This window comes from Haliaeetus leucocephalus, unplaced genomic scaffold (genome assembly GCF_000737465.1).
Source record: "Haliaeetus leucocephalus isolate CR32 unplaced genomic scaffold, Haliaeetus_leucocephalus-4.0 Scaffold2, whole genome shotgun sequence".
Classification (NCBI taxonomy): Eukaryota; Metazoa; Chordata; class Aves; order Accipitriformes; family Accipitridae; genus Haliaeetus; species Haliaeetus leucocephalus.
The window spans coordinates 17,148,599-17,171,427 of record NW_010972438.1 but is presented as its reverse complement, the minus strand read 5'-3'; the positions used below and the strand labels follow the sequence as shown (position 1 = coordinate 17,171,427).

Genomic DNA, 22,829 nt, shown 5'->3' with positions numbered 1-22,829 from the left:
TTTATTCATTCTCCATCCAACTGCACCCCAGAGCAGCTTGTTCTCCCTAGATGCAAGGGGTCTTTGTGCATATAGAGCTGCTGGTCTCACCTGCTTACAAGAGCTTGTTGTATCATGGATGCTCAAATATAGGAACAGAACATGGTTGAAAGGTTTGCCAGCACTCTCCTGGCCCCTAGAGCATTCTTGGAGATATGGATCATAGGCTGGCAGCAGGTGGGGAGAAAGTGTGCATGTGAGAGGATTTTAGTCTTAGAGGAAGATGGTGACTATATATACCACCTTCCTGTGCTTAGAAGTGACATTTATTTTCATGAGTGAGGACAAATGACTGCATCCTCAAGTGAATCTTGACAAGCTAGACTCATCCCTAAAAAGTGGAGACAGATCTCTATTTATGATCTGCTGCTTCTTCAGGGGGGAAGCAGCTATCAAGCTGGAAATGTAAATGCAAATGAAACGCTAAGTATTGACATAAATAGTTGATAGTGCAGAAAGTGCCATAATGGATGGTGCCATGGATTTTGCAACAATGAAGCGACAAAATTGGAACAGCTGTGCTCCCTGACAACAAATAAAAATCAGGGCCATTCTGTAAAGACCCCAAGCAAGAGATATGCATGAGCCTAAAGGACCTGTAGTAAACCCTCTGCATTTTAGGAATTCCTCAAAATTATTGTAAGCATGTATGTTGGTAAGGACAATGGAAGTGTTGAGGATCATATTTATTCCAGGCTAGGTACCCTTCCTAGGAGAGGGGAGGAGAGAGAGAGGAGCCAGTTCAGTGGCTATTTCCTTTAGTCCCTAAGCAGACAATGTACACCTGTGGGGTTGTGTCAGGGGCCATTTAAGGAGGACAAGGGAGTGACCTCTTAGAGGACCCTTTCTGTACCCGCTCATCCTGAAACTTGTCTGGTTTCGGCATTATTGGCTGCTCTGCACAGTTGCTTTGAAATCAAGGGGCTGCATCTATGATGGAAGCAGAAGCACACGGAGCAGGGTGAAGGACTGGGTCCAAAGCTTGACATCCAAAATACCCGCTTATGAGCCAGAACCTTAAGTTTCTCTTCAGTAAGGTATGAAAGTTCACCAAATGAAAAGCTCTCACTCCACTAAAATCTATTTTTAGTTCAATGCTTAGCTGTCTAGGGAATAGTGCTTTTTAAAACTTGCATGCAATTACTTAATTTACGTTAAGCTTCAAATTCCCCGTGTGCTGCTGTTCTATTATTTGCAGCTTGTTTAGCAATATAAACAGTTTAGTTTATTTATGGGGTGAGTGACATGGTTTAATTTCAGCCAGTTCTTGGAAAAGTATACTTTTTGCTTAGTCCAAATTTCCATTCAAAACATTTGGCCAAATTGTGAGATTGTTAGCTGTTCAACTCAATTTTTTCTCACACCACTACTGATCTGAGTGGGAGGTTTGCTTGAGCAAAAACTGAGGAGAGGTTTGTCCCAAGTAAAGTGTGAATTGGGACTTCAGCATATAAAGATGACCTGAGTGGCTTGTTCTCTCCTGCAATATTCATAAGCCCTTTATCACCATCTTGACCAAGTTTCTCCCAGCTATGACTTACTCTTGGTCTCAGGGCACCCCAGGGAGGCAGGGGAATCCCACCCCTTTCTGAGAGTGAGGGAAACTGTGCACTAGAGACAGTAACTTGCCCACCATCACGTAGAGAGTCTGTAGCAAAGCTAGGAACAAAACAGAGCTCTTTAAAGCCAGGTCAGTGCCCTACCTCCTAATAAGGTGCATGACGGTAATTCTCAGTGGAGGCTTCTTCTGTGCCATCATTTTGATACTGGAAGACCATAATGACATACTGCAGCAGGAAAAAAGGTCTTAGTTTCTGTTTCCCATCTGATGTCAGCTTGATATCTCTCACAAATCTAGTGAAGTGACTTCTGCAGACAGCCCAGGAGACAGCACAGTCCTCCTGTGTGTGTGAATGTAAAGCAGAGTGATGTCTAGTGGTTTCAGATGTGTGTTTCTCTTTGTCTCTTAGTCACAACCTTCAGGATGCCTGAGGACTTTGGAAGTGTCCTGGATAAGCAAGTGATTGGACCAACTACTGAGAACCTCATCAAGTCAGATTTCCCAGTACAATCATTTAAGCCCAAAGTGCAGATTGCCTTCCAAGGTCTTCCAGGGCAATGCCCTCGGAAGATTGAAGTAGAGAGGTAAGTAACCAGAAAGTGGCTAAAGACATCATTACGGAATGGACACAGCAGATTAGGGTGTTGATTTTTCTTTCAAGACATGACATGTCAAAAACCTTTAGGAAAATACTATCCTGTAAGGCAGTGGTCTCCAAAGTGGGGTGTGCGCATTGGAGGGAGTGCACAAGGCAATTCACTGGGATGTGGGAAGAAAATTTTTTTTAAAAATAGTGTTTATTTTATCTTTTTCTCATCCTTTTTTAATTTCTATTTTTGTGTATCGTCTATAACATACATAATATATTGTTATAGTACACGTGTATAATTTACAAATTGGACTAGACTGATCAATGACTTGATCATTGTAGGTCCCTTCCAATAGAACTATTCTATTCTATAGATGAAGAAATACACACGTGTGTGGTGTGTGCTCAAAAACTTTTTTACTGGTAGGGGTGGATGACCAAAAAGTGGAGTTACAGGCATGGGAGCCCGTCTAGGCACATTAAGTGGTTATTTCCCCCTCCGATTCAAAACAGGAGAAGACAGCTATATCTCACCTTCGATATTGCTCAGCTCTTAGCCAGCAAGGGGATAGACTCCAATCAGCTGATGCCAAGGCACCACGATCCTGACAATATGCCAGCTATTGAGGAGAAGAAAGATCCCATCTTTCCCGTCTACCTGCCATTAAACGTAAGAGAGCGTGTTTGGCACTTGTGACCTATCTCATTGCTTATACCACAGGATGTTTCTGAGAATTGCAGGACACTTAGCCATCATTGATACAGCAAGCAATAAAACCAGGAAATGCTTTAGAGCAGGGTTGGGCCCTGAAGGATCTCTACAAGATGCTGAACATCTTCTGCAGGGTGGCCACAACTTCCATCAGAACAAACAGTCCTTGAGGGCGCTCCTCACTAATTTGTGTGTCCAAAGAAAAGGTTTTGTCTCGTGACTCCTTCCAGATGCAGTAGTCAGCAGTATTACTGCATGAGACCTCTCCAGGTGGTGTCTCTGCTTCCTAGGAAAGGGCTAGAGGTACAGATATTGCTGTTTGGGAGAAGATTGTTGATCAAAGATCAGCACAGCTTTTGCACCTGGACTGTTTTCCCTTTCTGTAGCCCATTTAGGAACTGCATGTTGATTTTCCTCCCATGAAATTTTCTATCAGGTATTTCCTTCTCTCTGAAGTAACACTTAATTTCACTCATGTCCTGGCTTTTTAGATATTTGACAATGATGAGTATGACTGTCGAACACCCGAAGAGTGGATCTCGCTAGGACTGGAGCCAGGTTCTCACGATAGAAAGCCAGTGCCTGGAAAAGCACTCTTACCTACAGATGATGTACTGGGACACGGTAAAGCTTGAATGAGTTACTGCTCAAGCGAGGCAACACTAACAATTACAGGCCCATTCAGCAGAAGGGGAGCATGTAGATTCTGACAAATGCAGCTCTGAATAGCAGAAATGCAATAATTCATTCTGACCAGGCTCAGGCAGACAGAGCAAGAGACCAGGGATCTCAATGACTGTCAGTCCTACCCTGGACTGACTGTTTCCACTCTTTTAGAAGTAGCCTCCGCCTTTTGCCCTCCTTTCTGTGCCTGGAAGTCGGTACAGTCAAAATTTCACTTTATTGATATGTAGGTATCTTCATGAAGTAAGTTAGTTAGCTTGAACACAGTACGTTCTGCCTGGATTTCACTGAGAGTGCAGGATCAGAAATTAAGTTCAGACTGCAGTGAAAATCCAAGTAGTAAATCTGGGGCAAATTAAGTGATGTCGACATCTGTTGTTGTCCTGTCACTCAGAGCCTTCCCAATGAGAAGGCATCAGAGGTACAGCTGTACTGTTCTCCAGTTGTGGCTGCAGCTCATATCAGCACATCTGCACTAGCTTTAAAGTGTAGGAACTGGCATGCATACTGACTGCAGCTCTGGGGCAGCCTCCAGGGGCTTGGCTGTCTGCAAAACCTAAGCATAAAATGTAAGCCGTGTCGATCGTTGGGCAGCCAGCATGTGATTCTGCTTGCAGCTGGCTTGGGGAACACTACACCTGATCACTCCCCAGGTTGAATGGACTGTTCTGCACACAAGTAGTCAGACCCTTTAGGCCCTGGGGGAGGTGAGACCAGTGGCACCCGCATAGCACTGTTGAAAATTCCTATAGCTTGGACCTGTGGTTAATAGCATCTATTCTCAACTTCAGTATAATGCTGTCCTGACCTGTATCTACTTTGATACCAATATAGATATATATCTGCCTAGTTAGCATCTCCCAGCATTTAAGAAGATCTGAACATTTAAGGGTTACATGCCCTGGGAATGACCCAGAAAAATAATAGATTGGGGCAGAAGGTACAGGGTTTTACAGCCACTCCCAAGTAGAAGAACAAGGACTTGAGTGGAGGGTGACACAGGGCTAGAGCCACACATGGGAAAGGAGAATGGGATCCCCATGGAGCCCATGTGGGTAATGAGGATCAAGGGGTGAGGGAATTGGGGGGCAGAGGGGCCCCCAGGTATGGGCTCAAAGAGTGGATGTAGGGGCATATGGAACCCAAATATGAGACTATGGCTGCAAAGAGTGAGTAGGAGTGCCTGAAGCAGGCAGTGGGAGGATGGTCCACAGGGAACCCATAGAGGTAAGAGGAGGAAAATGGAAGTCTCTGGTGTGTGCAAACAGCTGGAAATGCTGAGTTGTAAGACCTGAGTTCATTATTTAGTTGATCACAGCAGAAATTATGTGAGAGTGACTGATATTCAAGCTAGTAAATGGATTTGACTGCAGCCTCATCACTCTGATCAGGAAAGTCCATTTGCTGTAGCCTCCAGGAGAATGGACTAACCTTGTTTTAATCCTTTATTCTCTCAGAGGACCCCAAAAGCCAGAAGTTAATCTACAAATGGATTGATGTTGGTGTTCTGGATTATGACAAGGAGACAGAGCTCTACTTGGTCCATAAAACAGATAAGAGTGGGCTGGTGCGGGATGAAGAAGGGAGACCCATCCTCAATGGAGGAATAACTCCAGAAGGTGTGTTTCAAGTAAGGCCTTTTGGGACCTGGCATATACTCTGAGAGCCAGTCTGTTACTCATGCTGGTCCTTGGTAGACGTGGGAAGGATGTGAAGAAATTATTTTATTCCTGTCTCTGTTATCACTCTTGACATATGTCTGTTTAACCAGTCCTGAAAAACCTCTAGGGGAGAGAACTCCACACCTTAATTTGACAATGCATTTAAGGCCTTCCCTTTGGTGATACCTTTCCTTTTTCTCTGTCTCCCATCTTTCCTGCCTTCAAGACAAGTTAAATGACAGTCTTTCTGGGCCAATGCCATTTTGAGGGGGTATGTCGACAGATTAAGATGAAGTACCCCCCTTTTGAAAGGTTTGGAGGTGCTGCTAATTCCATGCTCCTTGTGTCTTGCTGTCCTCAGCTTTGGTCCCTCATTTTGATCTCCAGTAAGCTAACCCAATTATATTGTCCATCAAAAAGCTGCTGTCAGCATTGCAAACCATTCTGAGTTTTGTGTTCCCTGTAAACTCTTGTAAACTTTACTTTCGTTCCCCAGGAAGAGCCCCGCTGTTGTCATGTCAGTACTGGGTGCCACGAGTGTGCCTGCTGTTTCTGGCTGAAGATCCCCAGGTGTTTGCACAGCGGGTAGTTTCTGCCAGCAGCTTGCGTAAGAAGACACAGGCACTGCTATTGTATCACCTGTATGTGGACTGCATGCCCACACATGGACTAAATAGCATCAGTGAGAAGAGCCTGGGGAAAATGAAGTTGTTGGCTATGCATACTCCCAAACTGAAGAGAGAAAAGAGGTAAAGCATAAAGTACATGTCTGGGGCCTCAGCCTTCAGTCCATTAACATTGTAGGACTTCACAGGGATACAAATGAGTGGCAATGGAGGCAGATCTTGAGCATCCAACTCATAGACTGTGGATCTCATCTGCTTTCCAGCCTGTGCATACTACCCTCTTGCCCAGAGTGTCATCAGAAGTAGGTAGGACAAGAGCCCCAGGGACACATGAACAGGGTGGGTGATCTGTCAGTATTCCCAGATGAAGCAGATGTACTTCATATGCAGATCCACTGAGCCATGCTTACACCTGCAGTTGTGGCCTTCAACAGCAGGAAGGTTGGACAGAAATGGCATGGTTGACCTTGCTGTCTCCCTGTGCTTTCAGGGAACAGATCAGTCATTGCTGAATTGATCTGCAGACCACCAGCTGTCTCCAGAGAGTTGGCTGTTGTCTGCTAGTGACTCTTCTACTTATTAACAGCTGCTAAAATCAAAAGAAGATCTGCACAGCGTGAAGCAAACAGAACAGGAGATCTCCACCTGGATATAATCGAGTGTCTCTTTGAGATGCAGTTCATATCAGGAAGGTGTTTTAAGAGTGCCTGGGATGATGAATCATGAGCCATTGGTGGTGTCGCTGGGAATCAGCCATGACTGATTGCTCTGCTCAGAGACAGGAAGGTGTGAAGGGCTGCATGGTCTGCCAGCCTAAACTAGAGAGTAGGAGAGTAATTAGTCTCTGTGAACAGAAATACAGGTATAAAGAGAAGTACTCTGTCTGCTTGAGGTGAAAGATGATGATTTCCTAGGGCAAACAGAGAAGGGTTGCAGCACTTATACACATGTTTTGGCTGAGGAAACTGATTTCAAGAGATGTTCAGCAGGAGGCAGTTGGGAGGACAGCTCGGATAGCCCAGCTTTTCTAGAACTGCCAGCTAGCTTCCTCAGTTCTTGGGTTTTTTTTTTTCCTCTCCTCTCTGTAATGCTTCTCCCTCTGCACACCCCCAGTGGAGATTTTGCTTTGATCTGAAAAGACACTTGAGAAGGCTGCAGTCCTAGTCCCAGGTCCCCACTTGCTCCTCTCATTAAATGTCCAGTTGATAGCTTTCCTGGCTGCTTCATTGTCTGCATAGCTCTCCTAATGCATTCAGTAGTAGGTGAGCTTCTGGGTTAGCAAATCCAGGAGGGAGGGAGTGAAGGGTGGGTTTTGCAGTAAAGCTACAGACACACTTCTGCTCAAACATCATGGGTTATCATTGTTTCCGTGTCTTGTAACAGGGTGTTAGACCATATGTGCTGCCTGGAGAAAGAAGTGAGATTAGACTTTGAACGCACCATGAACAGGATCAGCTTTGACAGAGTCGTCACTTCCAAACCTCAGACATTTTCTTACGTCACCCTGCCAGACAAAGAGGAAAAGAAGGTACCAGAGAAAGGTACGGGACACAGTGAAGCAGTTTGAACTCAGCATGGTTATAGGACCTCTTGTCTTTGATAGGATTCATGCTTTGTTGCAGAAACTCAGGTTCATCTTCATGATTAGGGCTCATAAGGGGCAGCAGCAGGAGATTATATGAGACTTTTGAGTATGTCTGCTCTTTTTCAGGGTATATTTGCATGTTCATGTTACCTCAGTATAACACATTACCATCAATCAGCTAAGCTGCAGCAACACTGCAAGTGTACCCTTAATGGCACCAAATGCATGGCAGTATAATTAGCTTAACTGCCTTCTACTCTGCACTGTGCTGGGGCTGGCTGCCTTCCATTTGCTGTGCTCAGCTGTGGCATACCTCAGGTGTGAAACAGGGCTCAGGCTCTTGTAGAGTCCTGAACTGGAGGAAAATGACCACAGTAAAAGATGGGGGGGCATATTTTGTGCACTTCAGTCTTCCAAAGGCTGGAATGCCTTGAGGTGGTTCACAAGTGGCCTCTCACAGATGAGATGACTCAGCTGTGCCTTGAAGCCTCAGTGGGAAGATTCTTCAAGTCCAGTGTTCTTTCTTATGGAAACTTCATGAGCCAAAGCCTCAGGAAGGTCAGGCACCAAGACAGTCCCTCAGTCCTTAATGGGAGGCTGCAGAAAGTCCCTGCTGCAGAGCAGAGATTCATCCAGCCATCTGCTGAAACTGCTACATGATAAGGCCTGTGCATCAGAGAAGAGTCCTTTTCACAAGCCCTGTCCCAAAGGGAGCTGTACTCTTCCTCCAAAACAGAAGCTGGGATGGCTGTTGCAGGCAATAACATGTTCTTTTTTTTGGTGCCAGGGCTCATCTGGATCCCAGACTACCCTTTTGATGAACAACAAGCAGATTTCAACTTTGTCTCACTCCTGACCAGGCCAGAAGTCATCCTTCTCCTTACACAGGTGCAAGATGAGTGCAACAAGGCAGCCACCATGTCTCTGTTTAACTCAACCTTAGCCAAGCATGTCAGCTTGGAGGAGTTTGAACAGATCCAGACCCAGACCTTCACTCAGGTGAGCAGAGGAAGCGTGGGGGGTGAACACATGGAGCAGCCAGCAGGGCTGTCAGCGTGTATTAGACAGATGCAGCAGCTGCAGATCTATTCCCTGGAAATGGATGAGTTTTCAAAGGAGAGATTGTGGGTGGGGCAGGGAGAAATTTGCATGTGCGTGTCAAATTTATTGGGATGTGGGGAGAATGGGCTGAAAGAGCCATAGCCCCTTAGTTAACATCAGCCAATGCTGACCATGCTTTTAGTCATGTGTTGAACAAGTGGCCACCTAGGGCTACAGCCCCTCTTTCCTCTCCTGGTCTCCACGCAGATAACAGTCCTGGTTGGCACTCAAAAGTTTCCAGTTCTTTTATGTCCCCATCCTTCCAGCTGCAGAGCTTTGATTCCTCCTGAAGTGCTCATAGGGGTAATGCTTTCCTACACTCTATGTTCTTTATGTACTTAATTAAATTACTCTGCTTGCAATGCCAGCAGAGACTAGAATAAAAATTTGCAACTCTGTGGTAACTCTCACCAGAAGATCTTCATGGCCTCTAAATGAGGGCAGCACATTGCACCCTGGATGTGGCCACATGGAGTAGCTTGCACAGGGTTACACAGTAAATCAGTGGCAGAGGGCATGTGCTGGTCCTTCCCAGTCCCATGCTGTTTCAGCTAGGCAGTGCTGTCATCCACTCAGTGACTGAGGTTGTTTTATTACACACAAACAGCAGCTGCCTGTGGAGCAAAAGTGACACTTGGTGGTATTTTAATAAATTAAAACACTGCAGGCTGCTGCTACCGCCCTTGGCTTCTTCCCCTTTTTCTCCTCACTTGCCAAGAGAAGACAACATTCTGTCCTTTACTTGCTCATCATACTGTCTACACAACTTTTTATGAGGGGCCCTGATACAGGCAGCTCCAGGGATGCTGCTCTACAGAAAAGAGAACAAAAAGGAAACACTGTGTATAAAAAGAAAGAATAGAGCACTCCTGCTTTTTAATATCAGGCATTCTTTCTGTAGGGCTTTTGTCAGTGAAGGAGATGTATGGCCAGGTTCAGATGCCACGTGTGTGTGCATGGATTTGACAGCTGCTGTTTAGCTGCCACAGCTCTGAGAGAACAGTTGCATTTCACTGCAGAGAAAGGTGCAGCAGTCCCAGCTAGCAGCTAACCTCACCATACTGCTTTCCCATCAGCACTTGGAGGATTACACAGCTTGCTTTTTTTCTTTACCCTAGGTGCAGATGTTTCTCAAGGATACTTGGATCAATGCTCTAAAGAATGCTGTAAAGAGCAACCTGAGAGATGCAGGCAAAGACTGGTACAACCTGGAACAGAGCCACTGGGATGTCTACCAGATGTCCAAACTGTGTAAGCTGATGAAGCGCATCAAATTCATGCTTCAGGACTCTGTGCGGTATCTGGTCCAGAACTCGCTGATCAGCTTCACCCAGCTTTTGCTGGATGCTTGCCATGGTATCCTGAATTGCTCAAAGGACATGGAATGGGGAGATGACCTCATTAATAGTCCCTACAGGTGAGGACGGAAGGGGAAAAAAGGGTGGAAAGAGCAGAAAGGTGTAGTGCCATTGTCTTTCTAACTACTGTTTTTACAAGCAAGCTTTTCACTGTATGGGAACCTTAGGCTGGGCTGTTTCCCCCAGTCCTCCACCTGACACATTTGCTTGAGTATGGAAGAATGACACAAAGCTGGCTGCTCTGTTAGTACAGATTTCAAGTTGCTGTTAGTGATATGAGGCAGCCCATCAGAACCGAGGTCTGCTACTTTGACATACTGTTCTAAAGATTAGCCACTTCCAGCATTCTCAAGGGAGCAAATAATTACTGGGTTTTTTCTGGAGGCCAGGAAGAATACCAGGAGGCATGGCTGCTTAATTCCATTCTTGGATTAAACCTCAGGAGTAGGATCTGGCCTGGGATCTCTAAGGAATACCAAATTCAGGTTGTCACAGTGCCTAGAATTTTCTTCCATTTGGTATTGATTTAAGGATTTCTGTCCTTCATGGTATTAAAAAGGAAGGTTTAGAAATTGAAAACAGGACGAAAAGAAAAAACCCTGCCACTCACATGAGGCCTTTTACCTTGAAATCAGTGGAATTCTTGACACTGACTTCAGCTGATCCTGAGCCATGCTTGTAACATACAAGATTGGGAGATACTGAATATAACTTCCTGAAGGTGCATTTTAGGATTATATTGGAGATGCTGAATACCTGGTTCGAAAAGCATCTGCAATTTTTCTGTAAAGCAGCTCCAATTCTCAGTGTAAGGTTATGACTTTTGGGGATCCTGGTATGTCACAACTGACACTTCCTTTGCCTTTGATAGACAAGGGTTCTCAATGTCTTTACTGGTAAATTCAGAATGCAGTGTTTCATACCTTCAGCTGCATGGGACAGTCCTCCTCTCCTCTGCTTTTCTTTCCAGTCCAGTAGGCTTTTTAGTTTCAGCACCAGAGCAATATAGTTGTGTGCCATTGTCTCAAAAAGCATCCCTGTTCTTCCTTGTCTCTTCCCACTGCAGGCCTCAAAGGAATCCACTCTTTGTAACAGACCTTGTGCTAGACAGCAGTGGTGTTCACTTCAGCCCCCCTGTGGAGAGCTTTGAGAAGTCCCTCATTTCTCTGTTCGACAAGGGAATCCTGGTGACTCACACTGTCCCACAGCTGGAGAAGGTGAACTCTTTTGCATCAACAGTGATATAGCTGTGCAAGTCTCAGTGCATTGCAGCTTGACATAGACACCCCTGAGCTTGTACTGAGGGAGAGAGTTGCAGAAGTAGGTAGCTGGGAATGCAGTTAAATTAATTTGGGCACAGCACTATGCTAATGCAGTTCTATGCTGACAGGATTTCTTCAAGCTCCCCAACCCTGTAGCTATTTCATCTGGTTGCTATCTCTGCTTTGGTGCTGCAGGTTCTGTGGAGACATGTCCTAAGTGCATGGCCGCTGGTAAAAGCTTTCCATAAAGGAAATAGCACCTTTTCCAGTGCTGTCAGTCTGGTGCAGATCTCTTCTGCATATGCATCCTTATGCCTGTTACTGTGAAAGATATATCTCCCTAGATCACCCTTCTTTGGGGGCCAACATAAAACTGATAAAACAATTCCTGACACCATGTAGAAGGATGGGCTGCATGACTTCCCAAAGGTGCCACTAGTGATTGTCTCACCCCTCTCCTGAGGACGCATCATTAGCTCTGCTAGTCCTGAAAGACCTCTCTCCTTCCTTTTCCAGTATGTGTTGGAGAACATACTTATCACAGGCACACCCTTGCTGGAGTCAGTGGGCTTGCACGAACCGGAAGTGGAAGAACTACGTGAGGCTATGCAGTCTGCCATTCAAAAGGCACTGATCCCTCTCCAAGCCTATGCCAAGAGATACGAGAAGTTCCTAGAACTAAATAACAATATCCAATACTTCCTAAGGTAAGTGGTTTCTGATAAAGGCATCTCTAACCCAAATGGCAAGTCTTTTCAGAAGCTGTTGTGTGGATGTGCATGAGAATGTGGGACCTGTTCTGAGACCACAGATGTGTGTGATGTGCCTCAGATGTGAGATCAGGCATCCATCAGAGGCAGCCATGGGCAATGGTCCATGCTTTTAGAGGACATTGGTGGTGGCAGTGAGAATTTCTTCCTGCTTCTGACAGCAGTCTCATTCCTGTCATGTTTGTAAGTCTAATTGGAGATATTAATGGCCCTAAAAATGACTCATCCTGTTTGAAAATCCAGTTAGCATACTTGACTCTGACCTCCTTCAAATAGCGTCTGTTCAAGCTGATAACATTCTGTAGAAAGTAATGTTTTCTTTTGTTTCAGCCTCGTTGTTTTCACTGCCAAAACTCTTTGCACCTATGCTGTCCTTTAGCCTCTGTTACGTTAATGGTCTTGGTTTTAGGCCTCACATTTTATCCAAACAGTGGGACTGAAGCCCTTTTTCTCTTTTGTTATTCCAGCTTAATCAATTTACAAATCCCATCTGACAAATTCCTGTCTCTTCCTAGAAGATACTGAAGTGCCTGCCCTCCCCCAAGCTGCCTCCTGATCTTGCCCTGTTTACACCAGTGCTTTCATTTTGTCTCTCCCTCTCCTCTTGCCTTATTACCTCTTTCATCTCTTTCTTCAACTCCTTTTCTGCAGCTAAAATATTTTGTGCTTTTATTCCACTCCACACCTATTATGCTCTAAAATCCATTGTAGATTTGAGTCTGTCCCTTCCCTTGCTTCCCAGTAATGTTCCTTAGCTACATACGAGTTCCATGTCTTCTCGTATACACATCTTCTGAAACTGAGGGACTGTCTACACTGCTACGTGCGTGTAGCTGCAGTGCAGATGGGCATAGGCAGCCTGGTTTCCTCTGCTTGGCATTGGTAACTGTAGCAGTGAAGACACTGAAGCAGAGCCTTCAGTGCAGGCTGGTCACCCAAACAGATGGACTTTACATGGGATGTCTTTGCTACTATAGCTTCCCATGCTCAGTTAAAGCTAGCCCTCATGTACATGACTGATATAAACACTCCTCACTTCCTATGTAGCCGTATCTTTGGTTGTAAGGTCTAGAAGGCATTGGTACACTCTCAGTCTGTGCTTGCAGAAAGTTGTATACATTTGAATAGATGCATGTTTTTAATAACAGTAAACATACTCGTTATTAATTTAATGTCTCGATCCTTTGGGCGGACACGTCTGGACATCCTATGAACAGCCTGGATGCTCAAATAATCTTAAGGTCTACATTACCTTTTTTTGTTGGTATTTTTATTTACAGAGACTACAAAGAGCAATGTCCATCTGCCCAGGAGGTGATGAGTATAGTAAACATGCACTTGTCTGAAAAGGAGAACCTGGACAACACTCTACCTAGTTCTATTGTCATTGGTCCCTTCCATGTCCGTATAGACAATGTTAAGCAAAATCTGTCCAAAAAATACAACAAGCTTGCCACTTCAACGTTGGACATACTGGCTAAAAACCTCCATTTGCAGGTGGAGAATGTAAGTTACCTGGTTCAATAGGTTATCTGTCAGTGTCTTGTCTTCTCCTGTCCTTCTGCTTTTGAAGTCACTGTGTTAGTGAAATGACCAAAAGACAGCAACAGAGGCCACATTAATGAGGACATTTTAAAGATTGCATCGTAGTGATTATTTAAAAAACGACTACAGGGGAGACATGCAGAGTCAACTAAATCAAGTATTAAATATACTTAATAAGTTATGTGCCTGAAAGTTGTATCTCTTGAGACTAAATTCTTCAAGACCCTGCCATCTTATAAAAACGTGTTGGTGGATTGAAAAGATCTGCCTAGTAGACAACTGGAAGGTCCTTCTGCTCGCTCTGAAGATCACTGGAATACAGACAATTGCATCTGCCAGAGGGTTGTCTAAATCTGTTACTGTCATCATTTCAACTACATACCTGCGGTTCCTCTTCCTCTTTTTTTGGCAGTCTCATTCCATTTAAGCTCAAATGAGATGGATGGAGAAAGACTGTGAAAGAAAAAGATGGAACAGGACTGTGTCCTCATCACTTTAGACCACCTTCAGAATGGGAAGTGGGTGGATCATGGCAGATTTTCGAATTTGCCCATTAGCAGTTAATGACTTTTTGATGGTCTTTTCTGTGCTGTGTCCTGCAGATCTGTGATGCATATAAAGCGGTCAGCTGCAAAATGCATGAGAAACCAAACAGTATTGAGGAGCTGGCTGAGCTGCGGGAGTGGATGAAGGGAGTCCCTGAGCAACTGGCTGTGCAGGAGGTAGGGCATGCTCTCCTTATGGACAGGGGACACCAAAGGAAGTGAGGAGGAGATTTGTCAAAGTAGTGTGTGGTGTCTCAGCAGAACTCCTTTTTTTTTTTTGCTTGGATGTCTTCGCATAATGCCATAAGATTCTTGGGTTTGTATTTTTGTAATTCCTAAGATTTGTATTTTTAAATACACATACCATGAATTTAAATATCTATGCAAAACAAAAGAGCAGCTAAAAATCTAAAAGACTTGTGTATGCTTTTTGCTACCTTCATGATCCATTCTGCATTTGTGTACTGAATAGCTGTCTTCTAAAAATGAATGCATTCAAGAAAATATTTCTGCTATCAAATGCTCATATTGCTGTTAACATACTTCTTCAAATAGGACATTCTAGTGCCGAGTTATTTCAAAGTTATTTGAAGTGTAGGTCTGCTCCCAGCTGAACAAATGGGGAACAAAGGCATCAAGCTGTAAGCTGACTTTTCCATGCCAAGGAAAGAATCTGGAGGATAACCCAAACCACTCAATTTCTGTCCAGCACTTTATCCACTAGGTCACACTTCTTTTCATTCTTATAGAACAGAGGGCGATGATGGCGTGATCGTTCGCAGAACAAGGGGTTGTAAATCCATTCCGACTGTTCACACAGCAGAGAAGCAGCCTACTTCACATTAAGCTTGTGTGATTAAGGCCCTTCAAAGGCACCTCATGAAAATGAGGTATACACCAGAGAGTTGGAATCAGTATGGTCTAGAGATGTCTATTTTTTTGTCTCTTTCTCTCACCCTGTGCAGGAGCTGATTCATGAAGTCACAGAAGATTACAAGGTCATGGAGGAATTCCTTTACAATCTTACTGAAGAAGATTTCAATGACAAGTGAGCACAAGGCATTTCTCCCACTGTCCAAGTGGGACACTTTGCCGCAATTACTGTTCTCAGGGCTTCAGGGGCTATGTGTCTATCAAGGGCTTCAGCAGAACTTTTAAGTGCCTCTCAGGCTATATGAACACTGAATTCTTGAAATGAAGTTTATAGAGAAGAAGTGTGGGTTCATGCTGCCTTCTGGCCTGGGGGAAGGCAAACTGATAGCTATTAACCTGTTTAACATATTAAAGCTTTTTTCTCTTGGGTTTTTTTTGGAGACATTTGCAAAGTCTCAAAGTGCACAGTTTAGTCTGTGTGTGAAACTGAATGAACACTTCCAAGGTAGGAACACTCCCAGGGTTTTCACAGGAGTAGGAGGGAACATGAACTATGTATTATTACTGCATTTCTTTTCCATGCAGTCTCCTCTTAGTTTTATCTTTGGCTATGTTATTCAGATTGGGGCCTGACTATGCCCCAGTAGCAGAGTCAGCTCACAAACACAGCTACACAGCTTCTAAAGTCCGCTCAGCCCTGGAAGCACCTCTCATATGACATGGACTTCATCCAGTGTGCCTGCAACTTGAGTGGGTCTCTGCAGAGTGCTCCTGAAACTAGAAACATGGGATGCACAGTGCAAAAAACCCACAGGAGCTGCAGGAAAGCAGCTCAGCTCTAGGACAGCTTAGCACAGATATAGCTGTATGCCCACTGGCCAGACCTGACACATGCAGAACTAGTAGGACATCGCTCCATCCCCAGGCACTGGGAGGGGTGTGACCTTGAGCGTAATGCTGCAGAGCTTGCATCCGGCATTTCACACAAGCTAAAAAGTCCAAATGGAGGAATGGGTGGGCTACAGCTGAGCAAGAACCAAGAAATCTGCCCTGGCATGAGCAGCCACTTTGTGCAGCCTTTCCTGTATCTATCTGCATTGCACTCCCCAGGGCATTCTGCAGAAGCCTTGCTATCCAAGGCTTCACTGTATCTGGGTTACCCTGGCCCCTCACTGCCCAGCTTAACAGGAGACTGGCTTTTTCAGTAGCCCTGAAAAGCCACAAGCCAAGACTCTGACCCCATTTTTTTCAGTTCCTTGTGAATACATTCAAAGACAGACATTCCCTCTGGATGCCAACTGTTATTTTGCTGTCTCCTAGCTTTTCAGCAATGTACTGGATTTGTTCCTTTTAAAAAGACCCTCCACTTCTCCCCAGCCCTCTTCATTTGAATAGCCTAGTCACAAGGACTGCATATCAAGAAGAAAAGCTGAAAAAAAATGTTTTGTTGAAACCACATGTATTTCTGTTGTAAAGTTTCCCTGTTTGGTGGGAGTTGGCTTTCTCATTCTGTTATTTTCAGCATTTCAAACATTTGCTCAGAAAGCCTCTCTCTCTCTCTCCTTTGTTGTTGTTGTTGTTGTTGTTGTTGTTTGTTGTATCATGTGAGTGCAGGTGGGCTGCAAGTTACTGGCCACTGAAAATAACTATGCAAGCTGAGTCCATTCGACTCCAGCACCTGGATGATGAAGACAAATTTCGCAAAATCCAGGTCATGGATCAGAATGGCTTTCAAGACAAACTGGAAGAGATGCAGGTATTAAGCCACTGACAATAAACTATCCAGAGAAGGGGGCCTTGAAGCTCTTGTGGTCAACTAGGTGGGAAACTTTCAGAAGATATTTTAGTCAGATGAGTTTTTAGGTCAATGTATTGTTGGACCAAAAATTACCACCACCACCCCACCCATTTTTTATTGGAAGTTGGGCTTTTGATTAAGAGTTTCATTTTTGTGTGAAGGACAATACTTTTTGCAGAAATACTGATTTTTCACTGGGAAGGTGTTCATTGAGATACAAAATTCTGATTCTTGGTGCTCAGGCAACCCATGCACCTCCTTTTTCTTTCTTGTGTACTCAGTTCCCTGCAGAGCATCTCCCATGATGCATTGCCATCAAGGGGGGAAAATACAGCATTCAATCATGGAACTAATTTCATGTGAAAGACCCTGAAACAGCAACAGAGTTTTGAATCTGAGATACCTCTGGTTTCTGCTGAAACAGTCTGAATTTTATTTTTCACCAGAAACTCCTAAATACAGAAAAAAAATGCCATCTTGGAAAGGCTGTAATCAGTGACCTAGATTATCTTGGAAATACACTCCAAAAATGATAATACCCCAACACTGGATTAAAAAACCAACAACAACAAACAAACCAACCCAAACAAACCCAACAAAACCGAGAAGTTATTAGAGAAGCTCTAGATGTGTGTTGCTAAACAATTCATGGAAACAAACTGAGTGACCTTGTAGAGCTATCATTTTCATTTCACTGATGCTGTAGCTAATGAACAGTATATATTCAGTAGCAAGAAATTTGGGCACAGTCTTACTGCTCCTACTTCTCAGGGATTAACTGTTGTCACAAAGACGAAAAGCAGCTGGTCATCACATTTGCGCTTTCAGCCACCTGACCAGTGGTTATTGCTTCTCCTCACCGCTTTCATTGTGGTCTAAACAGAAGTGGAATTGGATTGGGGGAGGTGAAATTGTGAGCATAAAAATCTTGCCTTTGAATGTAACAAAGAGCACAACAGGAAGCTAAGATCTCCAGAGGCAGCACTCAGCTTTAGAGCCACATCTCATGCCTGCCTTTTCTCTTTCAGCTGACTGTAGGTGGATTTTCCATCCAGGTGGACATTAACCAAGCTCATGAGCTGGCTAACAAAGCAAGGGAGGTCAGGAAGCAGCTGAAGGAGCTTCAGAATTTGGCAATTCTCTACAACAACAGGGAAAGAATCTTTGGGATGAAAGTTACTAATGTAAGTGTCAGGTCCTGTACCTACAAGACTCTAATCTTTCTTGGGCCTTCTAGGTGGTAGGTAGAGCAAATAACGAGACACAGTTCCCCAGGAAGGAATCCTTCATGCTCTTTAGGTTTATCTGATTAACTGCTCTGCGGTCCTATAGAATGACCACACTGCTCCATCACTCCACTGTGCTGCAGAAGAGCTGATCCCAGGCGAACTTGGAAGGCTGCTCATGGGCCTGATATTGCCACTTCTGTGAGAGACTTTGGGTGCCCACATTCAGATCTGAGTGATGTTAATGAGGAGGAATTGGATGGGGGAGGTCTTGAAGCAGCGGTTAAGATGCATCAATTTCTGTAAGGCTGTTACTGCAGTTATATGGACGTGAATGAGTGGTTGCATAGTGGTGTGCAGGCAGCTGGCTGAGCTCAGAGCATAGCATGTTCTCCTAAGGCAACAGTTTATATAGCTGCAAACACTCATTTTGCCTGTAGATGTTCAGCTGCCAATGCATCATTGTCATCCACCTCTAGCCTAGTCTGGCTGCAGAGTAGAAGTGGAGTTCACGTGATCCTTTCCTACTTAGTCTGTGGTTACTTCTCCTTTACTGTAAGGAGCCAAGTTTCAATATGATGTGCAGTGTGTGCTTTCACTGACTGTGTGTGGACTGCACATCAAAATCTCCTCATTCTGCAGCGGAGCATTTGTAGAGACAAGTGGAGAGAGTGCTTTCCATGCTAGACACATGGTGCAGGCACAGCTCCACTGGATGCTTTTTGGCCTGAATGTGTAATGCACAGCTCTGCTAGTTGCTGTCCCTTGGAATCCTATATTGTGGTCCCAGGAGAGGGTCTGATACATCCTCTTGAAGCACACTTTTTCTCATTGCTTGCTTGAGATTCAAAAAAGAACTGTGCCTTTTTTGGCCTTTTGACATGCAAGCTGTCATCCAGAGCAGAATACAGTTGTTGCTTATTCTGTTCTTTACTCTTGCTTTTTCTCTGTCTCCAAAGTACAGTAAGCTATCCAGGATGGTTAAGGACTTCCAGCCATACTATGATCTCTGGACTACAGTGTCAGACTGGATGCAATGGCATGAGAGCTGGATGAATGATCCTCTCGTGGAAATTGAGGCTGACCAGCTAGAAAAGAATGTCAGTGACTCTTTTAAGACAATGCAGAGATGCGTGAAGCAGTTCAAGGATTCACCAGGTAGATAAGCAGTCTGGGGAAAGGAAGTTGGTGCATATCAGCATTTTGATGTGAGGCATGTCACAGAGTGCTCTGAACAGGGATTGTCAGGATGTCACATGGATATGTTGTGTGTATTAGAGCCAGCTGAGAAAATGCTAGCAAAGTTATTTTCCACTTTTTTGCTGGAACTATGATGATTCACGTTTAGATGCTAGTTTGCTGCTTGAAGTACCAATTTGGCATGGAAACAACCAGGCTGCAAATCCCTTTTATACCCAATTCCCAAGACAGTACTGAAATAAAAGCCACCCTCTTATGTTGCAATTAATATTTACTCGTTTATGCAAAGTAAAATAATCCAGACTAGTCACAGAGAATTACTATATAGCCCAGTGGCTAGACATGTGGGTTTAAGCCCCTACGCAAGTCAGGCAGCAAAGGAACCTGAATCTGGGTCTTCCAGTTGCTGTTTTCTTGGCCAATCTTATTTTTCTCTGTTGGCCAATGAATTTAATGGAAAGCCAGAAGAGATCTTGATTTTGTTATGAATAAAATGAAATTGCTAAATCTGGAAATGATCTGTGGAATGTAATAACCATTTTCCTTCCTGCCTGAATGTGTATGAAGTTTAGATGATGGCATCCAGCCCTTGCAATTCACATGAAGGTCTTTTAATGATGGCTCCTAGTAAAGCTGGAATTGAGACTTCAGTTGTAGCTTAACTTCCCGTTCCATGATTCTCAGAGATGCGTTGGTCATTCTTTAGAGCTAATTCTAAAATCTCCTGCCAGATGGCTTAGATTGAAATATATTTTGCAGTGGGAGATTTTTGATTCATCCTTTTTAACTTGAACTCGCTCTTAAACAATGCCATGAATCAGCCCCAATGGAGGAGGTGATGAGTGGATGCGTGAGTAACTATGAATCATTATGGTAAACAGAAATACTAAGAATACCTGCTCATATTCATTGCAATATTCCCTGGCACCTGGTAAAATATATGCTTCGTCCTTGAGTCTGCCTCGTCTTTGCATACCACCCAGCAGGGAGTGTGAGGTGGTCACACCCTTGCTGTGAGTGTGCAGTGCGACCATGCAGGGTGCAATAAAAGGAGGCACATGCTGTAGCCAAATTTTGGAAAGGAAGCAAGTCCCATGTTCTTTGCCTGTCCATTTGCTTTCTCCATTTCCATAGCTGGCTGTGATCCTAGCCTACTTCTAGCTTCTCTGTATAGTGTCCATCTTCTGTTTAGGATGGCCTGAGCTGGGGTGTGAGATAACTCGCAACCAAATCCTGTTAAGGAAGTGAAGATCTTGGAATGATGACCAGAGCTTCTAAAATATCTATTAGGAGATGGGACTTCATCATGCTTGGGCCCATATTAAGGAATTAAATTTGTTTGCTTCTCATCTTCCGGTGAGCTCTAGGCTAAGGCACACTTCTCTTAGCATGGACTTGCCTGTAACAGACTTTTGGCTGATAGGCAGGTCTGCTTCTGGGAGTGGGCTCGAATCCTTGCTTAGTAGCCATGTAGAGAGAGCCTTTGTGTCCTCATTACTTCAACCTGCATTTTCCAGTGCTCTCTCCTGCTGCTTACCTATCCCATACCATGTGTCTACAAGCACATCAGGCTTTAGACAACTTCTAGGAAGTTCCTTAAGGCAACTTCCTCACACACTGTTGTTGTTGATGTTCTGTTTTTCTCCCTGAAAGCCTGCCAGGGTGTGGCAATGGAGTTTCGAGACAAGATTGAAGAATTCAGACTATACGTCCCCTTAATTCAAGGGCTGCACAATCCTGGTATGAGAAACCGGCACTGGGAGATGCTGTCAGAAGATATTAACATCAATATCAAGCTAGAATCCAGTCTGACAGTTGGTCGCTGCTTGGACATGAACCTGCTGGACCATATTGAGAGCATTACCAAAGTAGCTGAGATAGCTGGCAAGGAATACGCCATTGAGAATGTAAGGAGAGAGGGACTTGCTGTGTCTTTGGTTGCTTCTCAAAAAGGTTTCTGTTGAGCAGGCAGTCATTGCCTTGGGTGATGTTCCTGTTGTCCCAGAGCATCAGACACATTCTGCAGCACAAGTAAAAAGGCTGCTGCTCTTGGAAAAGGGAGCAATGGCCATGCAACTGAGTTCACACACTAGAAGTCATTTCACCTTGTGTAGAATTTCAGTTGTAGCATAACAGCACTGCCTGATGGTTATGCTGATCCACTGGTTGGGTCTCACACCTCACTGTGGGATTAGTGACTGTTTAAGTTAAAATAAATTGATTGTCTGCCTTCTGCTATTCAAATGTTATGTCAGGGAGATTAGCTTCAACTGGAAACGGAGGTGGCAAATCCTTTAACACAGTAAATGTGCAGGGAAGACTTGCTGGCTCTGGAGATTCATAGGTTAGATAGTCTTTCAGCTTCAGTTCATCAGTTTGGATACAACCTAAGATGGTCTTGATTGAAAGTCACTACCTTCTGGCAGCTTTTGTTCTCTGAAATCTCAGGCAAGTTCCCAATGGATAGCTACCACTTTCACAAAGCCATCATTAACCATAATCATTAATAGGCACTTTGTTGGCAGCCTCAGTGCATCTAGTAGCACAAATGGGCCTGGAGATGAAATTGCCCTTTTTTCCTCTCAAGGTGCTCCTTTCAGGACAGCGTTGAGGTGTTGAGTCCATGGGCAGTGCAGAGGAAACGTGCTGTTGCTTAGTGTGTCTGCATTAAATACATAGCTGCAGTTTCCAGTGGAATCCAAGAGCAAAAATCTGTCACTTGCTAGAGAGGGGCATTAAGAGAGTTGTAGAAGCTGGGATAACCATTGCACATGTTGTATCTGAAAATTAAATTGCTTGTCCCTCCGTTCCAGGCACTCAACAAGATGGAGAGTGAATGGAACTCTGTTGTATTTACTGTGATGCTTTACAAAGACACAGATACCTTTATTCTGAAAAACACTGATGAAGCTTCTCAACTCCTAGATGATCATATTGTCATGATTCAGAGTATGTCCTTCTCACCATTCAAGAAACCTTTTGAGGAGAGGATGAACACATGGGAAAATAAGCTGAAGATGACACAGGTATTGGTTTCTTACCCACACATGTGTGGTGGAGACAGGCAGCTGGATTGTGCTGCCATGCTTGAACATGGACACTGTGCAGTTGCCGCTAGGGAACTGGGAGGACAACTATCAAGAGAATAACAGTCTTGAGGGAGGAAGAGGGCCTGTCAAAGCCCTCTGACTCTAGTAAAAGAGGGGCTAAACTCAGAGCCTTATTCTGCAAACAGCAGTGATGAAATTCCAGCTCTTTTGCTGCCTATTGCAACACTTTTTGGTGGGGCCGGGACTCTCCCATTGCTGTGAATAGTCCTACTGGCATCTCTAATCATATTATACTGTGGACCTTACAGATTCTTACAGGCCCTGTGAAATTCATGGTAATCATTCACATCTCAGTGTAGGAAAGCACGTGGAAGACTGCTGTTTAGAGCAAGATCTGGCAGACCATGCTAGCCCTTCTTTATCAAACCAGAGCATGAATGCTCAGCACCCAGCAGGACTCAGCCAGCAGAAGAGCATTTTGCTGCAAGAAAAAAATTCCAGTACAAGTATCTGGCTGGAGAACTCTGTGTAATGGCATCATTGTTATCTGTTATTTATAACTACCTTACTCTGTTTATTGGTGCTTACCATCTGGCTATGCTTGGGCCATGGGCTGCCAGAGTGCTAGCCTTGTCTCATAACGA

General features: G+C 44.3%; 1 protein-coding gene across 1 annotated transcript in view; it reads left to right on the top strand.

Moving 5' to 3' along the window:
• Nucleotides 1-22,829, top strand: part of DNAH1 (dynein, axonemal, heavy chain 1) — a 72,912-nt gene that overhangs the window by 2,572 nt on the left and 47,511 nt on the right. The window contains exons 4-21 of the mRNA XM_010573806.1: nt 2,010-2,184; nt 2,703-2,859; nt 3,393-3,525; nt 5,043-5,204; nt 5,743-5,995; nt 7,256-7,413; nt 8,245-8,456; nt 9,677-9,975; nt 10,983-11,133; nt 11,695-11,885; nt 13,229-13,454; nt 14,096-14,215; nt 15,004-15,086; nt 16,526-16,667; nt 17,738-17,893; nt 18,895-19,093; nt 20,789-21,042; nt 21,949-22,161. Coding sequence (XP_010572108.1) covers nt 2,010-2,184; nt 2,703-2,859; nt 3,393-3,525; nt 5,043-5,204; nt 5,743-5,995; nt 7,256-7,413; nt 8,245-8,456; nt 9,677-9,975; nt 10,983-11,133; nt 11,695-11,885; nt 13,229-13,454; nt 14,096-14,215; nt 15,004-15,086; nt 16,526-16,667; nt 17,738-17,893; nt 18,895-19,093; nt 20,789-21,042; nt 21,949-22,161 — 3,284 coding nt within the window. The remainder of the gene's footprint in view (nt 1-2,009; nt 2,185-2,702; nt 2,860-3,392; nt 3,526-5,042; nt 5,205-5,742; nt 5,996-7,255; nt 7,414-8,244; nt 8,457-9,676; nt 9,976-10,982; nt 11,134-11,694; nt 11,886-13,228; nt 13,455-14,095; nt 14,216-15,003; nt 15,087-16,525; nt 16,668-17,737; nt 17,894-18,894; nt 19,094-20,788; nt 21,043-21,948; nt 22,162-22,829) is intronic.